The sequence below is a fragment of the Nannospalax galili genome, unplaced genomic scaffold (genome assembly GCF_000622305.1).
Source record: "Nannospalax galili isolate Female #2095 unplaced genomic scaffold, S.galili_v1.0 scaffold259, whole genome shotgun sequence".
NCBI classification, from domain to species: Eukaryota; Metazoa; Chordata; class Mammalia; order Rodentia; family Spalacidae; genus Nannospalax; species Nannospalax galili.
This window is the reverse complement of record NW_008344750.1, coordinates 774974-802472: the sequence shown is the minus strand read 5'-3', so window position 1 is coordinate 802472 and position 27499 is coordinate 774974. Positions and strand designations below refer to the sequence as shown.

The following is a 27499-nucleotide window of genomic DNA, read 5'->3' as shown; positions in this document are numbered from 1 at the left end:
TTTCATTTTAGAATATATTGTTCCTTGTAAAAGACTTGGTGTATTTGCTGCTAACACTGAGATGTTGCCGCATGCATCTCTAATCTGTATGTATCTGATTATTACTAGTCATAATCAGTTGCACTTGGATCCTTGGCACCTGTGTATCTATAAAGTCATTGGGTAGATTTCAATGGTAATGTTTATCATGTCTACTAATTAGGATGACATAAATTTCCACGCTTCCTCCTCAAATATAATACATTTTAAAAATTTTGTGTGTGTGTGTGTGTGTGTGTGTATCACACAGAACATCCCAAACCATCTTATTCAACTATACACCTACTTCCCAGATGGTACCCTCCCATAGCCTCGCTCCCCCGACTAGAGCCCTCATACTCTGATATCCCTGCTACTGTCTGCTGTGTTGTCGGCACCTCCAGCCATTCCCTACTACTTGCCCAAGAAGGTGCCATTTTAAAGCACTAAGAGCTGGCTCTGGAGGTGCTGGCTTATAATCCTGCTCAAGAGTCTGAAGCAGTACTACAAACCCAAGGCCTGCCTGGGATATAGAATGAGTTCCATGTCAACCATGGGAACTTACTGAGACCTTGTCTCAAAACAAAAAGTAAAAAAGGAGGCTGGGGATACAGCTCAGTGGTAGGGGAACTTGCCTTGCAAGCACAAGGCCCTGGATTCAATCTTAGGCTCTGAAATACCAATCAACCAGACAAACAACCACTAATAGACTGGTAATACAACAGCTTACATTATTAGATGATCATCTTATTGCCTGAACCTAGATACAGTATAGATAAACTAGTTCTATGAAAAAAGCAGTTAGAGCTGTGGTGCAGCTCAATGGTAAAGCCCATGTCTAGCATGAGTAAGGCCCTAAGCCTTAAACCCCAGCACTGCAAAAAATAAATAAATAAATAAAAAGAACAGCTATATGTAAAACTATATGTAAATTATTTTTAATTATCTATTTATTTTTATTTTGTGTATATGAGTGTGTTGCCTGCATGTAGGTAAATGCACTGGTGTAATGCAATTCCCGCAGAGGACAGAAGAGGCTGTCAGATCCTCTGGAACTGGAGCTATGGACAGTTGTTAGCTGCCATATGGGTACTGGGATTTCTGCAAGAACAGTCAGTGTTCTTAACTGCTGAGCCATCTCTCCAGCCCAAAACTATATATAAAAATTTTAATTGAATGGTCTTAAACCTCATTACTTGCAATAACTGCCTTTCTCTAAGACTGAGTTGATAATTACTGAGGCTGATTAACGGGTATGTGGAAATTTACTATACTCTTCACTTTTAAGTAAGTTTGAAAATTGCTGTTATGAAACATTTAAAGCAAACAATGACCTTTCTGGGCAGAATGTAAACCCAATTCATGAAGGAGTTAGTTTTACTATTCTCTTGCTCTGAAATCCTTAGTATAGGTTGCACTATTTAAAGCAGTTCTCCAAGCTAGGCAAGGGGGAGCAGGCCTCTTGTGTCAGCAGGAGGACAGGAGGACCACCACAAGTTCAAAGCCAGGCAGAAGAAAGCAAACAAAACTAAACAGTGCTTAACTGACATATATACACACAAATATTTGCCACAACTTTCTTTTTAGATAACAAACCCAAAGCTATAAACATGCACACATATACATACACTGAAGGGTATACAATAGGTACACATATAACAGGATACTTTGGCAACCAATGCTATTAATAGTGAGTTTCTAAGGCTTCCCTACCTATTTCCTGATAGGTACCAAGAGCATCAGTTACTAAGAAAGAAGTAAGAAGCGGGTGTGGTGGTACATGCCTTTAATCCCAGCACTTGGGAGGCAGAGATAGGCAGATCTCTGTGAGTTCAAGGCTAGCCTGGTCTACATAGTGATTTCCAGGCCAACTGGGGCTACAGGGAGACCCTGTCACAAAAGTACCAAAAAAAAAAAAAAAAAAAAAGTGCCGGTTGTGGTGTCATGTGTCTTTAGTCCTAGCATTCGGGGAGGCAAAGGCAGGTGAATCTCTGTGACATACAGGCCAGTCTGGTCTACATATTGAGTGCCAGGCCTGCTGGAGCTACTGGGAGACCCTATCACCAAAAAAGAGAAATAAGTTTCAACTTTTGTAGAAAGCATGGTAAGTACACTTACCTCATTGCAATATTGAGGATTAAATGATACATATAAAGCATTGCCTGGTACAGTACTTGCCATATAAGAAAAAGTGCTCTTCCTTTTCTTTGATTCTTATTTTATTGTTAAAACATTGATATCTGAGGCTGGCATCGTGGTGCACGCCTTTAATTCCAGCACTTCAGGGGCCACTGAGGGCTGAAGAGATGGCTCAGTGGTTAAGACCACTGGTTACTCTTGCACAGGGCCCAGGTTTAATTCTCAGCTCCCATACGGCTGCTAACAAACGTGTGTAACTCCAGTTCCAGGGTATCTGACACCTTCTTCTGATTTCTGTGGGTACTGTGTAACATGGGTGCACATTCGCACATGTAGGCAATACACTCACATGCATAAAATAATTTAAAATAATAAATAAAATTTAAAAAATAGTACAGCAAGAGGGCTGGAGAGATGGCTCAGCAGTTAAGAACACTAGTTGTTCTTGCAGAAGACCCAGGTTCGAATCCCAGCACCCACATGGCAGCTAACCAGTGTCTGAAACTCCAGTCCGAGGGGTCTGACCTCCACCGGTACTGCAGGACATGGAGCACTTACCTACATGCAGGCAATACACGCATACATATAAAATTAAAAATAAAAAAAAAAAGTACAGCAATCTGAATAAAGTATGGACTTAGATTAATAACAACTTATCAATATTGGTTCATTAATTATTAAAAATGTGCCATATTAACACATTGATTAATAATAGGGAAATATTAGTTACCATCTTGTTGCCATGACAAAACCCCTGACAAAGGCAACTTAGGGAAGGGAGGATTTGTTTTGGCTTAAGAGTTCTAGGGAGTATAGACCATCAAAGTAGGAAGGGAAGAGGAAGCCAGAGGTGGCTGCTCAAATTGCATCCACAGTCAGAAAGCAGAGGGCAATGACTGCTTGTGCTCAGCTCATTTGTTTCTCCTTTTTATTTATTCAGTCCTGGATTCCAGCCCTGGGACGGCAGTGACCACAGGTAGAATGGGTCTTTCTACCTCAAAGTAATTTAGATAATCTCTCACATATATCATATATAACTATAGATTTGTTTCCATGGTGATTGTAAATCCCATCAAATGATTTACTATCACACCATCCACATACCCATGTGGATGTTTCTCTGTGAATATAAAGCTGTTCAATCACAGCATCAATACAAAAATACTCTTCCAAAGATAAGCTAATAGAAAATAAGCACAAAACACCATTAATCACTAAGGAATGCAGTCAAAACTACAATGAGCCAGGAATGTGGATCAAGGCTACAATCACAGTACTGAGGAGGCAGTGGCAGGAGAATCAACACAGATTCCAGGCCAGTTGGGTTTACAAAGAGTTCTAGGAACCAGAGAGATGGCTCAGTGGGTGAAGGCACTTGCTGCCAAACCTGAAGACCTATGTTTGATCCTTAAAACCCACATGGTAGAAGGAAAGAATTACAATTGCAGTACCTCTGACTTCAACCCACATGTCAGTGTGCACACTCACCCACCCACACTGAATTGATATATGTAACAAAACAACTTTAGAGTTCTAGGGCTGGGCATGGTGGAACATACCTTTAATCCTAGTGGAGGCAAAGGCAGGCAGATCTCTATGAGTTTGAGGCCAGCCTCGTCTGCAGAGTGAGTTCCAGGCCAGCTGGAGCTATAGGGAGACCCTGTCTCAAGAAGACAAAAAAAAAGAAAGAAAGAAAGAAAGAAAGGAAGGAAGGAAGGAAGGAAGGAAGGAAGGAAGAAAGAAAGAAAGAAAGAAAGAAAGAAAGAAAGAAAGAGTTCTAGGCCTGGACTACAGAGTGAGACTGGCTAAAAAACCAGAGGCAGGGGACCTACAATGCAATGTTACTACATATCCATAAGAATGACTAGAACTCATACTCAATCACAAGATAACCAGAATTATGGTAAACACTTCTATATTGCTAGTGATGGGAAAAACGGTCTGAGATCATGTCTCACAAACCATAAGAGAAAGGCCAGGTGTGGTGGTACATGCCTTTAGTCCCAGCACTGGAGAGGCAGAGGCAGGTAGATCTCTGAGATGGAGACCAGCCTGGTCTACATAGGGAATTCTAGGCCAGCTGAGACTATGGGATGACCCTGTCTCAAAAAAAAAAAAAAGACAAAAATAAACAACAACAAAACTGTAAGAGAGTTGGGCATGGTGGCACATGCCTTTGATCCCAGCACTCAGGAGGCAGAGGCAGGCTCTATTCAACTGAGGCCAGTCTGCTCTACATAGGAAGTTCCAGGCCAGCTGGGGCCTAGAAAAAAATATTTAAGCCAAGTGAAAGAAGCCTGACACAAAGACCCCATACTGTGATTCCTATGAATGTAACTACATACATACAAACATACATACATACATACATACATACATACATCTATAATGACAATAATGACAAATCTATAATGACAAGAGTACATCAGTGAACTGGAGAACCAGGGAACATCTGCTACTAATTACAAGGTTTATTTAAAAATGATGAAAAATAAACTAAGGTGAGATACACAACTGATAAGTATATGAAAAATCATTTTAAATGGTTTAAACCTTGTAATATGCAAATTATGTTAAAGCTGTTTTTCAAAAAGTCCTCACACTTCAGCAGTATTATCCATGGGGATTGGTGATAAACAACAGATGTTTAGGCTTATTTCTTATTTATCAAGTGGATGTGGCACTAATTTTTTTTTTTTTTTTTTTGTCTTTTTTGAGACAGGGTTTCTCTGTAGCCCCAGCTGTCCTGGAACTCACTATGTAGACCAGGCTGGCCTTGAACTCACAGAGATCCACTTGCCTCTGCCTCCCAAGTGCTAGGATTAAAGGTGTGAGCCACCACACCTGGCAATGGCACTAATTTTTAAATTGGGGCCTACTTGGGTCATGGGAGAGGGCCTTGAAAATTATATCCACCTCTTCTTTTGTCCCAAGATCTCTGCTTCTTGGTGATATGCCAAGATGTGACCAAATCATGTCACGAAATCCACTGCCATCTATTACTCAGGCTTCAGTCACTGTTCCTCTGCCACCACGATGGATTTACATCTCTTTGTACTAGTTTACTTTTCTTGTAATAAAATATCAACAAAAGCAATTTAACAGAGAAAGGTTTATTTTGGTTCATAGTTTGAGGGTACAGTTCCTTGATCATCACAGGGAAGTCATGGTGGCAGAAGCTTGAGGCAGAGATGAAAGGCAGTGCTCAGATCGCAGGGTCTAGTCCACGTGAGGGAGGGTCTTCCCACCTTAATCTAGTCAAGATAATCCCTCATAAGCATGCCCAGAGGCTTGTGTCTTTGATGATTCTAGATCCTGTCAAGTTAAAAATCCCAATTATCAACCACCAGACCCCTAAAACTGTGAGTTAAACAAACTTCTGCTTTAACTGGCTTTGGCCAGTTATTTTGTCATAGTTATGAAAAAACAACCAATATACCAATAGTATCCAAGAAGTGAATAACAACTGTGAAAACAGCACCTAACTGAGCTGAAGCCTTTATGCATGACAACATGGTAGTACTGTGAGTGAACTACAGGACAACTGGGGGGATGATAAGAGCCTGGGTTTGCTTCCTCAATAACTGTACAAGTGGTCAGTAAACTTGTTATTTACTACAGGACACTAAAGTCTCCTCACTCAAAACCAAGACCTAATTTACATACAGCCATATAAAGGGGCTGGGCATGGTAGCCCACAATGTAATACCAGCACTGGGGAGGCAAAGGCAGGCAGATCTCTGGAGATCAAGGCCAGCCTGCTTTACATACTGAGTTCCAGGCCAGCTGTGGCTTCAGGGAGGCCCTGTTTTAAAAAAACAACCAACTAAACAAACGAAAACCAACCAACTAACCAAATCCCATGTAAAGTAATTTAAACTGTTCAAGAGTACAAACATTTAATAAAACAAAGATGAGCCAGGTGTGGTGGGGCATGTCTTTAACCCTAGCATTAGGAAGGCAGTGGTAGGTGGATCTTTGTCAATTTGAAGCCAGCCCAGTCTACACAGTGAGTTCCAGACCAGCTGGGGCTATAGGGAGACCCTGTCTCCCCACACCCCCCCCCCCCCCCCGCAACGCTACATACATACAAACACACTCACACACACAAACACACTCACACACACAATGGGGCTAGAGAGATGGCTTAGTAGTTAAGAGCACTGGTTGCTCTTGCAGCAGACCCAGGTTTTGCTCCCAGCACCCACACGGTGGCTCATGTCTGTAACTCTAGTTCCAGGGAAACTGACACCCTCTTCCAGCCTCTTCAGTCACTGCATGACATGATGCACCTACATACATGCAGGCAAAACACTCATACACATAAAATTTTAAAAGTAAATATAAAAACTTAAAAAGCACCAAAGACTAAATATAGGTAAACACTAGAGCTCTACTGAGATCCTGGAATCTGGGTGTGGGGGCCATTTAAACTGCATCTCTGGTAAGGTCCTAACAACAGGGCAAGACTTATGTACAATGTTCATGTCATTTAAAATTTACCTTATCTTCTTTCTTTGAGGTTCTGATTATCTTATACTATTAACCTTAATTGTATAACAGCTGTTTCTAAAGTGACCTAAGATTATTTTTATCCTGGGAATGAGGACAAGAGAATAGTGGCTTGGCAACATTGTTGGCCCCAGCTTCCTTCCCAGTCAATTGTAAAAGTATTATTTCAGATGCCTACACCTAGCCTTGCTTTGAGGGGCAAAACACGGTAACAGAAATAAAACTTTCTAAATATCTCAAGGTGACCCAGAGTGAACATTTTCTCTCCTACCTACCTAATTGCTCCATATAAAACAATACTTGAAGCATGGTGGCACATGCCTATTATCCCAGCACCCAAAAGGCAGAAGTAGGCAATATGAGTTCCAGGACGGCCAGGGCTACACAGTGAGACCCTGTCTCAAAACAACAAAACAATAATAACAATAAAACACCAAAAGCCAATACTGGATAGATTCCTACCTCAATCTTTTCAAATAGGCAAATACATTTCTGATTATATAAAAATCAAATCAAAGGTTTCATATCAGTAATATGAACTCTGTGAGTTCAATGCACTGTTATTAGGGATGAATGGTCATGCAGGTATCCAGGCAAGTATTCCCAAGGGCTTGCTGCTCTTGTAAGGCCACTGAGCCAGATGTATAAGGAGTCCATGGTGTTCCCTGGATGAAGATCCATGTTAGCACTGTCAAGCATAGTTATAATGAAGGAGGAGAGCCCAAGTAAGTGCTCTCAAACTGCCTACACTCAGGAACACATCCTGGAACTAGGGAAAGAGCTCCACCTTTTTTTTTTATTATTTTATTTATTATTTTTATTTTATGTATATGCTGTATTGCCTGCATGTAGGTAAGTGCACCTGTGTCGTGCAGTGCCCGCGGAGGACAGAAGATGCTAATTGGATTCCCTGGAACTGGAGTTACGGCCAAGTGGGTGCTGGGATTCGAACCCGGATCTTCTGCAAGAACAACCAGTGTTCTTAACCACTGAGCCATCTCTCCAGCCCCCAAAGCTCCACTTTGCCCTGGAAGTGCAGCAACAAGATTATCCCCACACTCTGATTCTCAAATGCCAGGTTAAAATTTGATTTCAGAAGCAGAGGATAAAATGGAAGAAAGCTGGGCGTGGTGGCGCATACCTTTAATCCCAGCACTCAGGAGGCAGAGGCAAGCAGATCTCTGTGAGTTCAAGGCCAAGCGGGTCCACATAATGAGTTCCAGGCCAGCTGGGGCTACAGGGAGACCCTGTCTCAAAAAGACAAAAAAAGAAAGGAAGAAAGATCACAAGCACTACTGCACTGTGATTCAACCCTACAGCACAGCCCTGGCTAGCCTAGGAAAGCACACAAAGCCTGCACTACTATCCCTACCCTCTCCCTTATGCCTTCATACTCTCTCCCTCCCTAGAAAATATTGAGACACCTAGATCACTATATATTCTCTATATTCTATGCTTTACCCACTCTTCTGTTTCTTTTGCCATTCACCCCTGCCCACCTAGACCATAACAGACATCAAAACAAAATCCAACATGCTGAAAATGATAACTAAAAATGAAGACCTTATTTGCAGTAAAATGTGTACTGGTTGCCACCCAAAAGAAGACAACTGAACCTTTTCTTTATTAAACTCCAACTCTGGGCCTGGAGAGATGGATCAGTGGTTAGGTGTTTACTGTTCTTCCAAAGGACACTGGTTCAGCTCCCAGCACCACATGATGGTTCAGAATTACCTGTAACTCCAGTTTCAGGGTATCTGATGCCCTCTTCTGGCCTCTCTAGGCTCCTGCACACACACATGGTACATATATACTCAGGAAGGCTCACACACAAATAGACACACTCACACACACAAACACACAAATCTTTCAAAACAAAACAAAAACACTTTTGCTTCATATTGACTTGTCCTGAAAATTCTTTTCTGCTGTCTAAGAATTGTGGCTTGGGGCTGAAAAGATGGCTCAGCGGTTAAGAGCACTGGCTGCTCTTGCACAGGACCTGGGGTCAGTTCCAAGCACCTACATGGCAGCTAAGAACTACCCATAACTCCAATTCCAGTTGATCTGATGTCCATGGCTGACCTCTGTGGGCACTTTACACTACAGGGGTGCACTTCCATACATACAGGCAATACACTCATATACATAAAATAATTATCTTTTTTTTTTTTTTTTTTTTTTTTTTTTGTCTTTTGAGACAGGGTCTCCCTGTAGCCACAGCTGGCCTGGATCTTACTTTGTAGACCAGGGTGGCCTCAAACTCACAGAGATCCACTTGCCTCTGCCTCCTGAGTGCCAGGATTACAGGTGTGTGCACTACCACGCCCAGCAGTATCTTTTTTTTTTTTTTTTTAATGTGCATGAGTGTAATGCCTGCATGTAGGTAGGTGCACCTGTGTCGTGCAATGCTTGTGGAGGTCAGAGAGGGTATTAGATCCCCTAGAACTTGAGTTACAGACAATTGTCAGCCACCACGTTGGTGCTGGGAATTGAACTGGGTCCTCTGAAAGAGCAGTCTATGCTCTTGACCACTGAGCCATCTCTCCAGCCCCAGTATTTTTTTTTTTTGGGGGGGGGGGTGTCTTTTTGAGACAGGGTCTCCCTGTAGCTCTGGAACTCACTTTGTAGACCAGGCTGGCCTCAAGCTCACAGAGATCTGCTTGCCTCTGCCTCCTCAGTGCTGAGACTAAAGCTGTGCGCTACCATGCCCGGTTACCAATATGTATCTTTTAAAGAAAGAATTGTGACCTGAGTCTCTGAAAAGAAGTCCTCCTCTACTGTCTACTGACATGGAATAATCACAGAATAAAAGCAAACTTATTAAAATTGAAACAATAAAAATTTTAGTCTGCAGGGGCTGGAGAGATGGCTCAGCGATTAAGAGCACTGATTACTCTTATTGAGGACTTGGGTTCAATTCCCAGCACCCACACGGAGGCTACGAACCATCCTTAACTCCAGTTCCAGGGGAATCCGAAGCCCTCTTCTGATCTCCGAGGCACTGCATGACATGGGTGCACTCACATACATGCAGGCAATACACTCGTACACATAAAATTTTAAAAAAAATTATCACTTATACTCATTAAGAAAAGTTAAAACAAGAAAAATCAAAAGGCAAAAGAGGACAACTGTCCAGGACGCTGTTAATGGCCTGAGCATCCTTGGCAGGTATCTGAGAAGGACTTCTTGTTCTCACTTTCATGATGCTCAAAGTCATCTAGATATTGCATACTGGCTGCAGCCATGTATTTGTGTATTTCTTGCAAGCAGAAGAAAAGCAGGTCATTTCCCACCTTCCTTACCTCCTCTCCTCCACAAAGACAGTTCATACAAGCTGAGTAGACTTGTAAACCTCACAAGATTATTTAATTTTCAAATGTGTAGGCTTTGATGGTAGGTGAGGCATGTTAATATTCTTTTTATCCATTGACTTAAAATACTGTTATAGAGAGCATTCCATTGTGCTGGGATACCATCTTGGTTGAAAAGGAAAACGCACTTCCATCTGCAACTATACAAAGTATAATATGGCTTATGAAAAGCTATGTGTAAGATGCCGGGCATGGTGGCACACGCCTTTAATCCCAGCACTTGGGAGGCAGAGGCAGGTGGATCTCTGTGAGTTCAAGGCCAGCTTGGTCTACATAGTGAGTTCCAGGACAGCTGGGGCTACAGGGAGACCCTGTCTCAAAAAAGACAAAAAAAAAAAAAAAAGCTATGTGTAAGAATAAACTTCATTTAGGGCTGGAGAGATGACTGCTCTTGCAGAGGACCTGGGTTCAATTCCCAGCACCCACATGTCCTTAACTCCAGTTCCAGGGGAATCCAACGATGCCCTCTTCTGACCTCCGTGGCATTGCATAGCACGGATGCACTCACATACATGCAGGCAGTACACTCAAACACATAAAATAAAACTAATAAATAAAAATATTTTAAAAAATAGGGGGGCTGAAGAGATGGCTCAGCAGTTAAGAATACTGGCTGTTCTTTCAAAGAACCTTGGTTTGATTCTAGTACATACATGGTGAGCAAACATCTGTAACTCCAGTTCGATGCCCTCTTCTGACCTCCATGGGCACTGCACACACAGGTGTATTATATCCATGAAGGTAGAGCACTCATACATAAAATAAATATAAATAAAATGTTTTTAAATAAGAACTTGCTATGGAAAAGTAAAGAGGGAAACAAACTTAGCTGAAAAAGATGACATTATCTAACCCTAATGGGTGAGTTCAGGTATACCCACAAACAGTATGAAGAAATTTCTATACTTAACTTCAACCTGCAAAGCAGGCACCTACAACTCTTATAATCTGAATACAAAATAGGAATGTAAAACTAAAAAGCAATGTATGTAGTAAGTGGAAAAGGAGACGTGTTAGATAAGAAATACCGTACCTTTGCTCCTTTGAAAGTCTTCAGGGAGGTCTGCACATAGAAGTTCTTTGCTGGATTGCATCAGGAGATCTTCCTACAGTAAGGAAACTCAGCAGTCAATGGAACATTCAGAGGTACCTAAGCTCTCAAACAATAGTTATTATTTCAGAGTTCATTATGACTCCAGGAAATCTGCCAACTGTCACAAGGACTGAGTATGGAAGGAATGCTTAAACTTAGGTTAATATAATCAATAAAAACTTGACTTCTCTAGAACTTGAGCTTAAAGCAGATATAAATGTAAACAAACACTAGTTAGAGCAGGCTGGCCTCAAACTCAGAGATTTGCCTGCCTCTGCCTCACAAGTATTGGGATTAAAGGTGTGCACCACCAGGCCTGTTCTGCTTTCCTTTAAAAAAAATTTTTTTCTTGAAGTAGGGTCTCACTATGCAACCCAGACTAAATTTCAATTAGCCATTTTCCTGTCTCAGCACCTTGACTGCAGGTATGTGCTACCATTACCAGCTCCTATGAATGCCTTCTGAAATCAAGAAATAAATTGGGGATGCAGGGGTGCCTAAATGTTAGTATTGAGATGGGTGCCAAGCTCTAGCCTGTTTGCTCCATGGTTTCTCTCAGCTTCCTTGCTCCTGCACACTGCCAACAGAGCCACTTGCAGACCTCCTCCAATTCTCTAAGCATGCAGGTGAGAAAACACACACCCAGACACACACACTGTGTCTGTCTGTCTGTCTGTCTGTCTGTCTCTCTCTCTCTCTCTCTCGGTGCGTTTGAAAAGGGGTTGAGTGGGTTTGAATCCCAACACCCACATGGCAGCTAACAACTGTTCGTAACTCCAGTTCCAGGGGATCCGATGACCTCTTCTGACCTCCGCGGCATTGCACGACATGGCTGCACTCACATACATGCAGGCATTACACTCATACACATAAAATAAAAATAAAATATTTTTAAAAATAGAAAATAAAAAGAAAAGGGATTGAGGAGAACAAGAAATGAGAGGCAGTTCCATGTGGAACTCAAACACGTGCTGGCGAGTTCTTCAACGCTTGCAAATCAAATCAATGGAAAAATTGGGGGTTAACAGCTAAATGTGAGAACGTATTAGTTTAAAAAATACTTAGCTGGGCCTGGTGGCGCACGCCTTTAATCCCAGCACTTGGGAGGCAGAGGCAGGCAGATCTTTGTGAGTTCAAGGCCAGCCTGGTCTACATAGTGAGTTCAGGACATCTGGGGCTACAGGGAGACCCTGTCTCAAAAAGACCAAAAAAAAAAAAAAGAGAGACGATTTCAGTTTCTCTCATTATTTAAAAATAAAAGGTTAAGAAAGCATACTCCTGGAGGGTGGTTGTGGTAGTTCACACCTGAAATCCCAACACATGAGAGACCTGAGGCAGGAAAACAGCAGAAGTTAAGAGGCTAGCCTGGACTACAGAGTTGAGACTTTGAGAAAACTCAATATGAGGTCCAGTATGGTGGCACATATCTTTAATCCCAGCCCCCAAGAGGCAAATTCATATGGATCTCTGTGAGATCAAGGCCAGCCTGGTCTACAAACCAAGTTCCAGGCCCGGTGGGGCTACAGGGAGAAACAAAACATCAAAACACACACAAAAAACTATAGTGCCGGGTGTGGTGGTCCATGCCTTTAATCCCAGCACTCGGGAGCCAGAGGCAGGCTGAGCTCTGTGAGTTCAAGGCCAGTCTGGTCTACGTAGAGTTCCAGGCCAGCTGGGGGCTACAGAGTGACCCCTGTCTCAAAAAGACCAAACAAACAAAAAAACCTCAACACATAGCTGAAGATAAAGCTGAGTTGGTAGAGTGGCTGCTTATCATGCACAAAGACCTGGGTTCAAGCCCTAGCCCAGCACTCTGATGAAAGAAGTGTTTATTTGTAGAGGGATCTTCCAGTTTCTTATATCTTTATAGCTAGAGAGGTTAAAACATGAAATGGTAACTCAAATAATTTTTATGCAACTTTAGAAGAAATGTTCCCCTATATCTCAGCAAAACAACTGGTAACTGTGCAGTACTGATCATGTTAGCTGAGTAAGGCATTTAAAAGTACTTCTCACAATGATTTAAGAGAACTGCAGCCGGGCGTGGTGGCGCACACCTTTAATCACAGCACTTGGGAGGCAGAGGCAGGAGGATCTTTGCGAGTTTGAAGCCAGCCTGGTCTACATAGTGAATTCCAGGACAGCTGGGGCCACAGGGAGACCCTGTTTCAAAAAGACAAAAAAAAAAAAAAAAAAAAAAAAAGAAAAAGAAAGAAAGAAAGAAAGAAAAAGAAAAAAGAAAAACAAAAGAAAAAGAAAATTGCTAAGGGAGCTGGAGAGAGGTAAGAGAACTTCCTGTTCTTCCAGAAGAACCATTTCTCAGTACCCACACGGTGGCTAACAACTGTCCGTAAATCTAGTTACAGGATTTCTGACACCCTCTTCTGGCTTCTGCAGGCACTGAACCAGGTGGTACATTTTCATACATGCAGATAAAACACACATAAAAGTAAGTAAGATATTTTTTTTCGGGGCTGGAGAGATGGCTCAGCAGTTAGGAGCACTGACTCCTCTTGCAGAGGACCCAAGTTCGATTCCCAGCACCCACATGGCGGCTATGAACTGTCCTTAACTCCAGTTCTAGGGGAATCCGAAACCTCTTCTGATATCCATGGCATTGCATGAAACGGGTGCACTCACATACATGCAGGCAATATACTCATACACATAAAAGATTTTTTTTTTTTTTTTTGTCTTTTTAAAGTAGGGTCTCCCTGTAGCCCCAGCTGTCCTGGAACTCACTATGCAGACCAGGCTGGCCTTGAACTCATAGAGATCCGCCTGCTTCTGCCTCCCAAGTGCTGGGTCTACAGGTGTGTGCCACCATGCCCAGCTAAAATAAATATTTTTTTTTAAAGTAAATAAGATATTTTTTAAAAGAAAGAAAAGTGCTGAGGTAAGAGAAAGTGCTTATACTTTACAACATGCCTTGGGTACCTCTCTGCTGCACAAGTGAGAGCCATGAGCAAATGAGGGGACAACAGTGCCCTGCAGACTGGAGAATAGCCTAGAGCACCAATTTTCTTTTTTCTTTTTTTTTCTTTTTGGTCTTTTTGAGACAGGGTCTCCCTGTAGCCAGCTGGCCTGGAATGCACAGAGATCTGCCTGCCTCTGCCTCTGCCTCCCAAGTGCTGGAATCAAAGGAGTGTGCCACCATGCCCAGCAGACTTTATTTCTTTTATTTATTATTATTCTATGTACATATGATAAGTATATGTGGGCACACACACCACTGTCCACATGTGGAGATGAGGAGACAACTTTGTGGAGTTGGTTCTCTCTTTCCATCTTTACATGGATCCTAGAGATCAAACTCAGGTTTTCAGGCTTGTACAGTGGACACTTTTACCTTTTGAGCTATCTTGCCAGCTCCCACTTTTAATTTTTTTATTTTTAAGCCAGGTGGTGGCACACACCTTTGATCCCAGCACTCAGGAGGCAGAGGCAGGTGGATCTCTGTGAGTTTGAGGCTAGCCTGGTCTACATAGGGAATTCAGGTCAGCTGTGGCTACAGGGAGACCCTGTCTCAAAAAGACCCCCCCCAAAAAAAGCATCCCCTGGAGCTAGAGTTACAAGCAGTTGTAAGCCACCCAATGTGGGTGCTGGGAATCAAACTCAAGCTCTCAACAAGAAACAAGAGCAGCAGTAACCACTCTTAACTGCTGAGCCATCTCTCCAGCCCCCTTATGTCCTTTCACAAAGTAAATTTGCTGACCCCTGGCTTAGGCAACTATCTAGAGGAAAGATGAAGCTTCCTAATCCACTTAGCATATATAATCCTTTAGGGATCTGGGTCCATTAGGTTTTTACAGTTCACTAATCATTAGTCTCATCTAATTAAAATCTCTTATGCCAATTACAAGCTTACACAGAGAAATCTGATTTCCCATGGAAGCTTCTCTACAGAAAGAAACTGACCAGGCAGTGTGTCCACACCTATGAAATAACGATTCCATTTTCAGTGTGTATTTAAGAACTGTCTTGAGAGCCTGTGCTGGCTTACTCCTGTACTAGCATTGAGAAGATCCAGAAAGGTGGACTGGCACAAGTTCAAGGCCAGCCTGGGCTACATAGTGAGCTCCAGGACAGTCTGTACTACTGTCCTGAGTGAGACTTAATTGTAAAACAAAGTTAGGCATAGTAGTGCACCCCTGTAATCACAGCACTCAGGAGGCAGAAGGCTCACCTTGAGTTAAAGGCCACCAGCCTGAGCTAGAGTGAGATCCTGTTTCAAACAACAAACAATGTCTTGGAGCTCGGGAGATGGTGCAGAAGAGCACGTAACTGCTCTTCCAGAGGACCTGGGTCAGTCCTCTAAAGCTCCAAAGCTCACCTCTGATATTTTTTCTTTCTTCTTTTTTTTTTGGTCTTTTTGAAACAGGCTTTCCTTGTAGCCCAACTGGCCTGGAACTCACTATGTAGACCAGGCTGGACTTGAACTCAGAGATCTGCCTGCCTCTGCCTCCCAAGTGCTGGGACTATAGGCGTGTGCCATCACACCTGGCTACACCTCTGATATTCTAAAAAATAAAAAATTGGTTGAGAATGTAGCTCAGTGGTAGACTGCTTGTCTAGCATGCACAGGGCCTAGGTTTGACATCCATCATTGGAAAATAAATAAAAATTAAGCTTCTTGGAGGACACTTCACTCTAATCATGACACTACCAAACCTGAATGATTGAGTACATATCATTTTTGTGTGGGGGCTGGGGTACATATACGTGCGCAAGTGCATATGTGTGTGCTTGTGCATGGATGCCAAGGGCAGACATCAGGTGTATGCTTCAATAGATTCTGATCTTATTTTTGTTTTAAATTAAAAAAAAATGTATGTGTATGAGTGTTTTGCCAGCATATATGTAAGTGTACCACATGCATGCAATGCCAAGGAGGCCAGAAGATTAGATTCCCCCGGAACTGGAGTTATAGACAGCTGTTAGCCTCCATGTGGGTGCTGTGAACTGAACCTAGGTCCTCTGTAAGAGGCAGTGCTGAGCCATCTCTCCAACCCCAAGACTCTATTTAATGAAACAGGGCCTCCCACTGAACCTGGAGCTCATGGATTTGGCAAGTCAGGCTAGTCAATGATCTCCAGAGACCTGGCTCTCTCCACCCACTCAATATTGAGTTACACACACATGCTGCTGTACCTGGCTTCTTTTTATGTGGGTGCTAGGGATTTAAACTTTGCAGGCACTTTATAGACCAAGGCATCTCCCTAGCCCCAACACATCATTTTTTAATATCACACACAGAAATACCTTGTGAATTTTGGAGACTCAACAATTCATACATACAATAGCTGAAGCTCAGAAGTGACTTTTTAAAAACTAGATAAGCACTTCCTTTCAAGTATGTGACGTGACACAAATGTTTTACAAAAACATCAAAATATCCAAACTGAAAGTTTTGGAAATGTTTCAAGACTAAGCCATAGGCTACCTGTCAGTGCCTGCTGGGAAGCATTGCTCTGCAGAGCTATCACTCACATTGAACTCATCTGCACCACAGTCTCATTTCTTACCTGACTTGGGCTGATATTTTCTTTAGTAGCTGTGGCAAGCTGGCATAGGTCTTCCTTTGCTCCCTCACAGGGGTCTCTGATAACTTCCGCCTGGTCCCCTTCATCTCTGACGACCTTTAACTCCATGCTCTTGGTTCTCTCTTCCCTATCCAAGATCTCAAAAGCCATAGGACCTCCTGCTGTGGCGTCCACTAGCTCATACCACCCCGTCTTGCCCCCATGATCCAAGGCCTCAGAGGTTTCTTCACAGCAACTCTCTGTATGAATCCTCTGAAGTTCCAAGGGCAACGTCCTACTCTGACTTATATGAGAGCTTGAGGCTCCAAGTGTTACATCTGGAATCACACGTAGCTCACAGTCAGCATGAAGCTCTTTGGAGACACTTACTGAGAGTTCAGAGTATAATTCCTGTACCACAGCAGACATGGAGGAATCAAGTGGAATTGGCTGAGTCTCTACTCCGGATGACAGCATTAGGACAGATGTAGATTTATGGAGCCAAAGTCTTTTACATCAATGGTTCACCCTGACACAAATCAAAGGAAGGGATACAAGTTTAAAACCTTGACAGGGTAGAAGAAAATGGTCTCAGTTCACATGGACTAAAATATGGAAAATAGATTCTACTTCAAATGCCAGCATTATCTGACACCAAAAAATTCTTAAGACTTGAATTTGCAGAAAAATACATATCTTAATCGCCAATAAGAATGCATCTGAGCTAGGGTTGGTGGCACATGCCTTTTGTCCCAGCATTCAGAAGGCAGAGGTAGGTAAATCTCTGTGAGTTCAAGCCTGGTCTACATAGTGAGTTCCAGGCCAGCTGGGGCTACAGGGAGACCCTGCCTCAAAAAGACCAAAAAATAATGTATCTGATCTTAATTCAAAACTTGCCTGGTAAATATTGCTTGTTTAACTGTGAAGCAGGGGATATAACTTAGTGGTAGTGCACTTGCTCAGGATACATAAAACCCCAGGTTCGATTCCTGAGCACTGTGATCACCATAAAAACAAAAATCCTGTTACTGCTGGGCATTGTGGCTCATATCCGCAATTTTGGTACTCAGAAGGCTAAAGCAGGAGGACTGATAAAAATTAAAGACTGATTGCCGGGCCTGGTGCTGCACACCTTTAATCCCAACACTTGGGAAGCAGAGGCAGACGGATCTTTGTGAATTCGAGGCTAGCCTGGTCTACATAATGAGTTCCAGGACAGCTGGGGCTACAAGGAGACCCCATCTCAAAAAGACAAAAAAAAAAAAAAAAAAAAAAAAAAAAAAAAAAATTCAAGACTGACCTAAGATACATAGTGAATTCTAAGCTATTCTGGGCTAAGAGACTCTGTCTCAAGAAAACAAACAAAAGAAGGTAGTGGTGGGGTTTGGAAAGATGGCTCAGTGATTAAGAACGTATACTGTTCTTCCATGGGACCTGGGTTCAGTTCCCAGCACCCACATGGGGCAGCTCACAACCTCCTGTGACTCCAGTTCCAGGGGAATCTGACAATTCTGACCTCTGCTGGCACCTGTACTCATGTGCACATACCCACACACATATACATAATTAAAAAGTAAGCAAATTGCCAGGCATGGTAAATATATGCCTTTTATATAATGCCTTTAGCACTCAGTGGCAGAGGCAGACTTGGGCTTCCAGGCCAGTCAGGGCTACAAAAAGAGACCCAGTCTCAAAAAATATATAAAGAATAAAATAAATCTTTAAAATAGCTTTAAGGGGTGGGAGAGATGGCTGAACAGTTAAGAATATTGGCTTCTTGCAAAGAACCCCGGTATGGGTGAACATTTAATGTATTACCTGCAGGTTGGTGCACCTACTCTCCAACCTGCCTGTAATACATTAATATACATTTAAAAAAAAAGTATTTTTTAATGTAAAAAACTTCAGAAGGGGCTGGAGAGATGGTTCAATGGTTAAGAGCACTGGCTACTCCTGCAGAGGGCCTGGATTCAGCTCCCAGCACCCACATGATAGTTAACAACCAGGTGTACCTCCAGTTCCAAGGGATTTGACACCTTCTCTTCTGGCCTCTGTAGGCATTGAGCACACAAGTGCACTTATATACATGCAGGCAAAACACATAAAATAAAAATAATTTATTTTATTTTTTTTTTTTTTTGGTCTTTTTGAGATAGGGTCTCCCTGTAGCTCCAGCTGTCCTGGAACTCACTATGTAGACCAGGCTGGCCTTGAACTCACAGTGACCTGCCTGCTTCTGCCTCCGAGTGCTGGGATTAAAGGCGTGTGCCACCATGCCTGGCTAAAAATAATATTTTTTAAAACTCAAAAAACTGAAGTAAACACAGGTGAGAATAAGACCTTCCATAAACTAGAAAACAAAGATACTTTTCTACTTAATTTCAGAGCATGAACCTTAAACATTTTTTTTACTGATAGATCCCCATTGCCCAGAGTAGGTATGTGATACACAGCAATTACTCACTAAACAGCTTTATGGGTTTTTTTTTCTTTTTTTGAGATAGGGTCTCACTATGTAGCCCTGGCTGGCCTGGACCTCACTATTGTAAACTGGGTTAGCCTTGAACTCACAGAGATCCTCCTCCCTCTACCTCCTGAGTACCACAGGATAACCTTTGGTGTCATTCTCAGTAACACTGACCACCTCCTTTAAGACAGCATCCCTCGCTCTTGGTTCCTGTGCCACTTGAAGATGTGAGCTCTCTGCTTTCTGCTCCTGTTCCAGCCACCTCTGCCACCTTGCCTCCCCACCATGACGGACTGTAATTCCTCTTGGAACTGTAAGCTCAAATAAACTCTTCCTTCTTTAAAAAAAAGAAAAAAGAAAAAAAAAAGACAGCATCTCTCATTGGCCTGCAGTTAACTAATCTAGACTGGATGGCTAGAGCGCCTCAGGGATCTTCCTGTCTCTGCCTCTCCAGTGCTGTGATTACAAGTGCATGCCATCACACCTGGCATTTTTAGTTGGATTCTAGGGGATTAAACTCAGGTACTCAGGTTTGTAAGGCAAACATTGTACTAAGTGAACTATCACCCTAGAGATCAATAAATATCTGGTGAATGGATATATTCTGAAGGATACTGAGGAATTCAATACATTGATCTTTCTTCTTTGAAGGAGGATACAGGGAAATTTCCATTCCTTTACTGCTCATCATGTACTTGAGATGTATCTACCCAGACTAGCACAAGAGCCTACCACCCCAATTCCTTTAGCAGAATCCTTTTGACACTTAAAAAAAAAAAAACAGCACCACTCATCTAATTCACAGAATAAACCTGTGAGCTAAGCAGAGCTACTATCATCTTCCCATTATAGATCTTAATAGCACACCTAATATATTACAGAAGAGGGGGGTATCCAGAGGGCTTCTACCCTTGGTGACGTTTCGTTAGCCATGTTGGTGAGGTTTCATTTCTGGTACTGGATGCTAGAAATACAGGCTATTTGCTGAAATATGATAACTAAGTAATTCACAGTACTATAGGGAGGGAGATACAGCTCAGTGGTAAGAGTGCTTGCCTAGCATGTACGAAGCCGTAACTTCAATCAACAGTATCGAGGGAGTGAGCGAGTGAGAAAGAGAGGGAAAGAAAGAACACTAGAACACTATTTTGCATGTTGAATCTTGATGCTTCTACTTTAAACAAAAGAAGGACATTTTAAGATGCTCTCCCTAAACTAAGACTAGACTGGCCTTAAACCAGGCATTGGATATCCTGTGTCAACCTCCTGAGTATTGGGATTACGGGCATGCACTACCATACCTGCTTTAGGCATAAATTTATAAATGAAAAAGCTAAAGAGAATATCTAAAAAACTAGGCCAACAAGCTGGCTCAGCTGATAAAGATGCTTGCCCAAGCCTGACAATCCAAGTTCAATCCTGAAACTCACAGGCTGGAAGGAGAAAACCAACTCCCACAAGCTGTCTTTTGACCTCCACACTTATACTGTGACATGCAAACATACCCCTCAACCAAATAAATAAGTATATATCACTAAATATATATATATGTATATATACACACACACATACACACACACACATATATATATATATATATACATATATATTTAATGACCTAAATTGCTAGACATGGTAGCTTATAACAGTAATCCCAGCACTTAGGAGGCTGAAGCAGGAGGACCTAGGGTTCAAGGCCATCCTGGGCCACTTAGGGAAAACAACAAAACAAAACAACAAACAACAATAATAAAAAACAAGACCCAGATTAGCCAGGGGAGATCCACCATCCATCTGGGAGAGTACAGAAAGATCAGAGTCTCCATTCATAAACGGCGCTGAGACAAACCTATCCCTTTTAGAGTTAGAACTTTCCCTTGCTTCTCTAGTCCCAGGAGATTTCTGAAGGCACTTCAGATTTTAGGCAATCTGAGGCAAAAACAAGCAGTACAACTGCCTGTAACTCCAGCTCCAGGTGAACCTGATGCCTCTGGCGTCTGCAGGCACCTGCACTCATGTGTACACACTTACAAACATATATGTAATTACAAATGTAATTTGAACCTTAATTTCCTTCAGCTTCCATTTCCCAACAATAAACAAAGCCCAGTTTCTAATGATCACACTGCAGACAGACTGGAAAAAAAAAGTGCAGATCAATCTCCAGGATCCACAAGGTCGAAGAAGAAAACCAACTCCCAAAAGCTGTACTCTGGCTTCCACACTTGCACTGTGGCATGCACGTACCGCCCCCCACCCCGCCCCAAGTAAAATTTTAAATTGTAATGAACAAGTTTATGTCTCTGTAGGGAGGAGCACTGGGTGGTTAAGCAAAGAGGATTGTGTGTTCATCAAGATGGGGTAACAGACTTCTTGGGTCTCTGTTACCTGTGCTTAAAACTTCTTTATCCCCTGCCCACCACTGAGATATGAGTGTTCTCAAAAGTCAATGTATTTAATCCCAGCACTCGGGAGACAGAGGTAGGCAGATCTCTGTAAGTTTAAGGACAGCCTGGTCTACATATTCAGTGAGTTCCAGGCCAACCAGGGCTACCTAGTGAGACCCTGTCTCAAAAATCAAAGCAAAACAAACATGTTAATCCTTAACTCATTTCAAGTTTCCTTTTCTTGATGACTTCACCTTTTCTTGCCCCCTGCTGTAAGAAAAACTCAAATCTGCCCCTAGGGCTGTGGGGCCATAGCTTACTGGAAGTAGAATCTGGGAGTAGATCTGGGAGTAGGATCTGCAAGATCCTAGGTTAAGGGCTGGAGAGATGGCTCAACAGTTACAAGCAGACACTGCTTTTTTTTTTTTTTGGTCTTTTTGAGATAGGGTCTCCCTGCAGCCCCAGCTGTCTTGGAACTCACTATGTAGACCAGGCTGGCCTTGAACTCAGAGATCCACCTGCCTCTTGCCTCTCAAGTTCTGGGATTAAAGTTGAGTGCCACCATGCCCAATGCTACGTTATGTTCTTCCAGGGGATTCAAACTAGATTCCCAGCACCCATATCAGACAGCTCACAACCACCTGCAACTCAAGCTCCAGGGACTCCAAGCCCTCTTCTGGCCTCTATAGGCATACACATACATACAAATAAAGAATCAAATAAAGCTTACAAAAAAAAAAAAAAAAAAAAAAAAAAAAAAATAAAAAAAAAAAAAAAAAAAAAAAGATCCTGAATCCCTAGCACTGAAACTAAAGCACACACAACAAAAAACGTATTCTTTGACCATAGTTGCCATCATGTTCCAGAAAGTCCATTCCTAGGTGTATACACAGAAAACACACGGCCACAAAAACCTGTACACAAACATTCTTAGTAGAACCATTCACAATGGACAAAAAGTAGAAACAATTCAAATGCAATGAATGAATAAACAAAATAGCACACAGCTGTAACAGTGGGATAGTCAGCCATACAAAGGAATGAAGTACTAAGGGAGGTTATTCCATGGGCAGACCTTAAAAATACTATGCTAAGTGAAAAATTTATCACAGAGAACCACAAACTGCAAGGTTTTATTTGTACAAAATTTCAAATATGGGAAAATCCGTAAGGTGGATCAGTGTTCATTCAAGAATAAGAGTATGGTCACAATGCCCTAGTGTGGTGGCACACGCCTTTAATCCCAGTACTCAGGAGCCAGAGGTAGGTGGTTCTCTGTGAGTTCAAGGCCAGCCTGGTCTCCATAGGGAGTTCCAGGCCAGCTGGGGCTACAGGGAGACCCTGTTTCAAAGAATATGGTCACAATGAAGTGGCAGGTAATGGACAGAATTAACTTTTTTTTTGGCATTTTTGAGTCAGGGTCTCCTTATAGCCAACCCTAGCTGGCCTGGATCTCACTATGTAGACCAAGCTGGCCTGAATCCACCTGCCTTCTGCCTTCCAAGTGCTGTGATTAAAGGCATGTGTGACAATAAGTTTCAGAATTTATTTTTGAAAGAGTAAATTGTTCTTGGGGCTAGAGAGATGGCTCAGTGATTAAGAGCTCATACTGCTCTTGTAGAGGACCAGAATTTGGTTTCCAGCACCCACACTGGGCCACTCACAATCACCTGTAACTAAAGTTCCAAAGTATCTGACAACCTCTTCTGACCCTCAACAGCACCTCTACACTCAAATATGTACACAAACACGCACACATAAAAATAACTTTTGATAATGTTCTAAAATTAATTATAGTAATGGCGGTACAACTACAGGCTTGTACAACTAAAATGGGTAAATGATGTGAGTTTTATAGGTGTGTGTACATCATTCTTTATTTGTTTGCTTCTGTTTTTGTAGTGCTGAAGATCAAGCCCAGGGCTAGGTTAGGTTGCTCTACCACTGAACACTATCCCCAGCCCATGTGAATTCTATCTTAATAAAGCTGATACTTAAGAGATGGAGTATTTAGCAGCTCAGTTACAGAGTACTTGCCTAGTATGCCCACAATCCAGGGTTCAATATCTAGCACCACAAAAAGAAGAGAAAGAAGGAGTAATAGCCTGTTCCTAGCCAACTCTCCTCTAATTCTTGACGTACAATTCACTAACAAGAATGAAACTCCCAAAACTAAACAACAGTGAAAAACAAATATAAGATGACCTTAGTAAAAAAAAAAAAAAAATTTTTTTTTGGTCTTTTTGACCTTAGTAAACTTTTATGGAGGGTGTTGATTGATCCAAGAACCTTGTGCATGCTTAGCATGTGCTCTACCACTGAGCTACATCCTCAGCCCCTGTGTGCCTTTTTCTTTTGGTTTATGGAGACAGGGTCTCATAGAGAGAGCCCAGGCTGGCCTAGAACTCACTAAGCAATAGAGGATAACCTTAAACTCGTGATCCTCTTGACTCTACCTCCCAGGTGCTAGGATTACAGGCATGTGCCAGCAGGCCTAGCTCTACATTCTTCAAAAATATTCATTCATTCATTTTGGTGTATGTGAATGTGGGTATGTATGTATGTTTGAAAAAGACTGTGGGTACCTGAGAGCCATGCAGAGGTCAGAGGAAAACCTTCAGGGAGTTGGTACTCCCCCTCTGCCCTCCACCACGGGTTCTGAGGGCAAACTCAAGCGTTCCCACTCTCTGGGGTATCTCCCTGGCCCTACAAGCTTATTCTTGATCCTGTTGCTTCTCAGCATGATGACATCATTTTTCTAGAGCCCAGATTTTAAGCCCAGGCATAAGCACAGCTGATCTTCCACATTGTATTTGTTTAGCTCTGTGGACCCAACTCCTAGTGTTTCTGAACCCAGCTCTTTTCCATTCCCAACTACCCTACCTCAAGATTTTGTTTCAAACACTGCTCTGCACAGGGTCTCGCACAAATACATGCTTACTAAACAGAGCTGCATCATAAGCAGGCAATATAGGAGCTTGGGATGCAGCTTCAAGGCACAATACTTGCCTAGCAAATGTGAAGCTCAGCACAACAGTGAGGCATGGTGACCCAGGTATGCTGACACAGGTTTGTAATCCTACCACTTGGCAGGTAGAGGCAGGCAGACTAGGAGTTATAGTCTCATTATATAGTGAGTTGCAGTACAGCCTGGTTACAGGAGACTCTTGTCTTAAATTCCTCTCCCTCCAATAAACCAACAGTGTTGCCTAGGTGATGAGCTCAATGATAACTCACATGGTATGGTGTACTTGAAAAAAAACAAGAAAAAAACCATACTGATTATTGTAGTTCAGTGGGGATCACATGTCCAGGAAGTATTAAGACCCTGGGTTTGATCTCCAGCAACAACAAAACAAAACCAGGCAAACAAACCAAAAAAAGCAAATACTGAGTATGAATTACATTATATTGTTTCCTATTATTCTCCAATATGTAAATATCAAAAAACTAGTGAATAAAGAACTAGCAAATAGCGGGGTAAGGTAGCTCACATCTGTAGTCCCAGAACTTGGGAGGCAGAGGGAGTCAGATCTCCAGCCTGGTCTAGATAGTGAGTTCTAGGCCAGCTGGGGCTACAAGGAAACCCTGTTAACAAAAAACAAAACAAAACAAAACAAAAAAACCAGTAAACAAAAAACTAGCAAGTGTATCAGCCTTTCATTACTATCTTCCCACTGACAGCTCTCTGTCTCAACTATCAAAGTTTTTAGGTTAAATCTCAGAGGACCCACATGGTGGCCCAAGCTGCCTTTAATTCCAGTTCCAGGACTTCTGAACCTATCTTCTGGTCACCAGGGGCACTGTGTGTATCTGTGCACATGCATGCATGCAAAACGTTCACATGCATGAAATAACAATAAATTTCTGGGTTTGGTGGTACAGGCCTTTAATTCCAGAACTCAGGAGGCAGAAGCAAGTGAATCTTTGTGAGTTGGAGGCAACCCTAGTCTACATAGCAAGTTTCAGTTCAGCCGAGGTTGCATAGTAAGACCCTGCCTCAAAATTTAAACAAATAAATAAATATTTAAGGAAAAAATATAGATGGGGATTTATTTACAACTTAATCCTTTTTTTTTTTTTTTCCAGACAGGGTCTCCTTGTAACCCCACCTGTCCTGGAACTCACTATGTAGACCAGGCTGGCCTCGAACTCACAAAGATCTGCCTGCCTCTGCCTCCCAAGTGCTGGGATTAAAGGTGTGCACCACCGCATGCAAATTAATTCTTTTTAATGATTTACAACCAACCTACCAGGTAAGGATATAAGGTATTTAGACTGAAATCTGGGCAAAAGTAAACTGCTTACTTAAGAAATACTCTTGGGGCTGGAGAGATGACTCAGTGGTTAAGAACACTGCCTGTTCTTGCAGAAGACCCAGGTTCAAATCCTAGCACTCACACGGGAGCTAACAACTGTTCCTAACTCCAGTCCCAAGACATCTGAAACCCTCTTCTGACCTCCTTGAGCACTACATGACACTGGTGCACTTACACATATGCAGGCAATACACACACACATACACAGAAAATAAAAAATAAAATACTGGCTGGGCATGGTGGCATACACCTTTAATCCCAGCACTCGGGAGGCAGAGGCAGGTGGATCTCTGTGAGTTCAAGGCCAGCCTAGTCTACATCCTGAGTTCCAGGACAGCAGGGGCTACAGGGAGACACTGTCTCTAAAACACCAAAAATTAAAAAATAAATAAATAGCTGGGCGTGGTGGCCCACACCCGTAATCCTAGCACTTGGGAAGCAGAGGAAGGCGGATCTCTGTGAGTTCAAGGCCAGCCTGGTTTACATAGTGAGTTCCAGGACAGCTGGGACTACAGGGAGACCCTGCTTCAAAAAGACCAAATAAATAAACAAATATTTTTAAAGAGAATGACTCTTGTCAGCTCTTGCTAATGGCTTGTCACCTTTACCATAATCCAAGTATCAGATTGTTTACAGAATTGACTTATTTCTGATTTAAAAATAACTAATGCTGCCGGGTGTAGTGGTGCACGCTTTTAATCCCAGCACTTGGGAGGCTGAGTTCCAGGACAGCTGGGGCTACAGGGAGATCGTGTCTCAAAAAGACCAAAAAAAAAAAAAAAAGTAATGCTGCTGGGATTGGTGGAGCACACCTTTAGTCCCAGCACTCAGGAGGCAGAGGTAGAGGGAATCTCTGTGAGTTTAAGGTCAACCTGGTCTACATACATGGTGAGTTTCAAGCTAGCTGGGGCTACAGGGAGACCCTGTCTCAAAAAAACCAAAAAACAGCTCTGCTTCCCTGGGCCTGCACTACCCGCAGGCCTCTCTCTCCAGGGTAAGTCAATCACACCCTCCACGCCTTGAATCCCCCAGCCTCATTCACCCTCCCATTTCTCCCTCTGGTCTCTCCTCCAGGGTCCTGTCCCATTCCTTGTCTTGGCGCCCCAGACACCTGGGAAACCACCACTGCTTCCTGATCCTTAGCATCCAGACCAACTTGGTACCTTCTCGGGTCCCCAGGAGCACTGCTCTGGGCCTGCCCTCACCGCCATCTACTTTCCAGGGCCTGCATGACCTGCCAGCCTCTTCCCTGGACACCGGAGCTGACCTTTCCTCTACCTGATCATTTGAATCCAGACCAACCCAGCTCCTCAATGCAGTCCCCAAGAGCCCTTGGGGCCACTTCCAGCCCCCATCTTCCTTTGCATCTCTGAGTGGCATGGCCACCAGCTGCCCTAGGCCAGCATCTTTCCTGGGCCTGGCTCCCAGGCCAGTCCAACCCCCAAATTCCTGAGGACAAAATCTTTCCTGGAGGGATCCAGACCTTAGGAGAAAGCCTGAGAGCATCTGATCCTCATCTGACTGGGGTCTCTGTGGGATCTCCTGAAGACAAAAGCAATCTGGCCACTCCAATATAAAATCAAAAGAGAGAAGGGGAAGCTTAGAGGAACCAGCTTTTCATACCCAAAAAGTAAACCACAAAGATACATAAACTTCACAAAAAGG

At 42.7% G+C, this 27499-nt stretch overlaps 1 protein-coding gene across 6 annotated transcripts in view; it reads right to left on the bottom strand.

Annotated features, from left to right (window-relative positions):
• Prr14l (proline rich 14 like) overlaps positions 1-27499 on the bottom strand; it is a 98044-nt gene that overhangs the window by 59854 nt on the left and 10691 nt on the right. For 3 of the 6 annotated variants that reach the window (XM_029567297.1, XM_008841002.3, XM_029567298.1), the window contains 2 exons: positions 16665-17190; positions 11080-11152 (listed from right to left, as the gene is read on the bottom strand). The exons of 1 other annotated variant lie outside the window; for it this stretch is intronic. In XM_029567297.1, the coding sequence (XP_029423157.1) occupies positions 11080-11152; positions 16665-17138 (547 nt within the window). In that variant the 5' untranslated portion in view covers positions 17139-17190. The remainder of the gene's footprint in view (positions 1-11079; positions 11153-16664; positions 17191-27499) is intronic. 2 more of the 6 variants (XM_029567299.1, XM_008841003.3) reach the window with 2 other exon arrangements.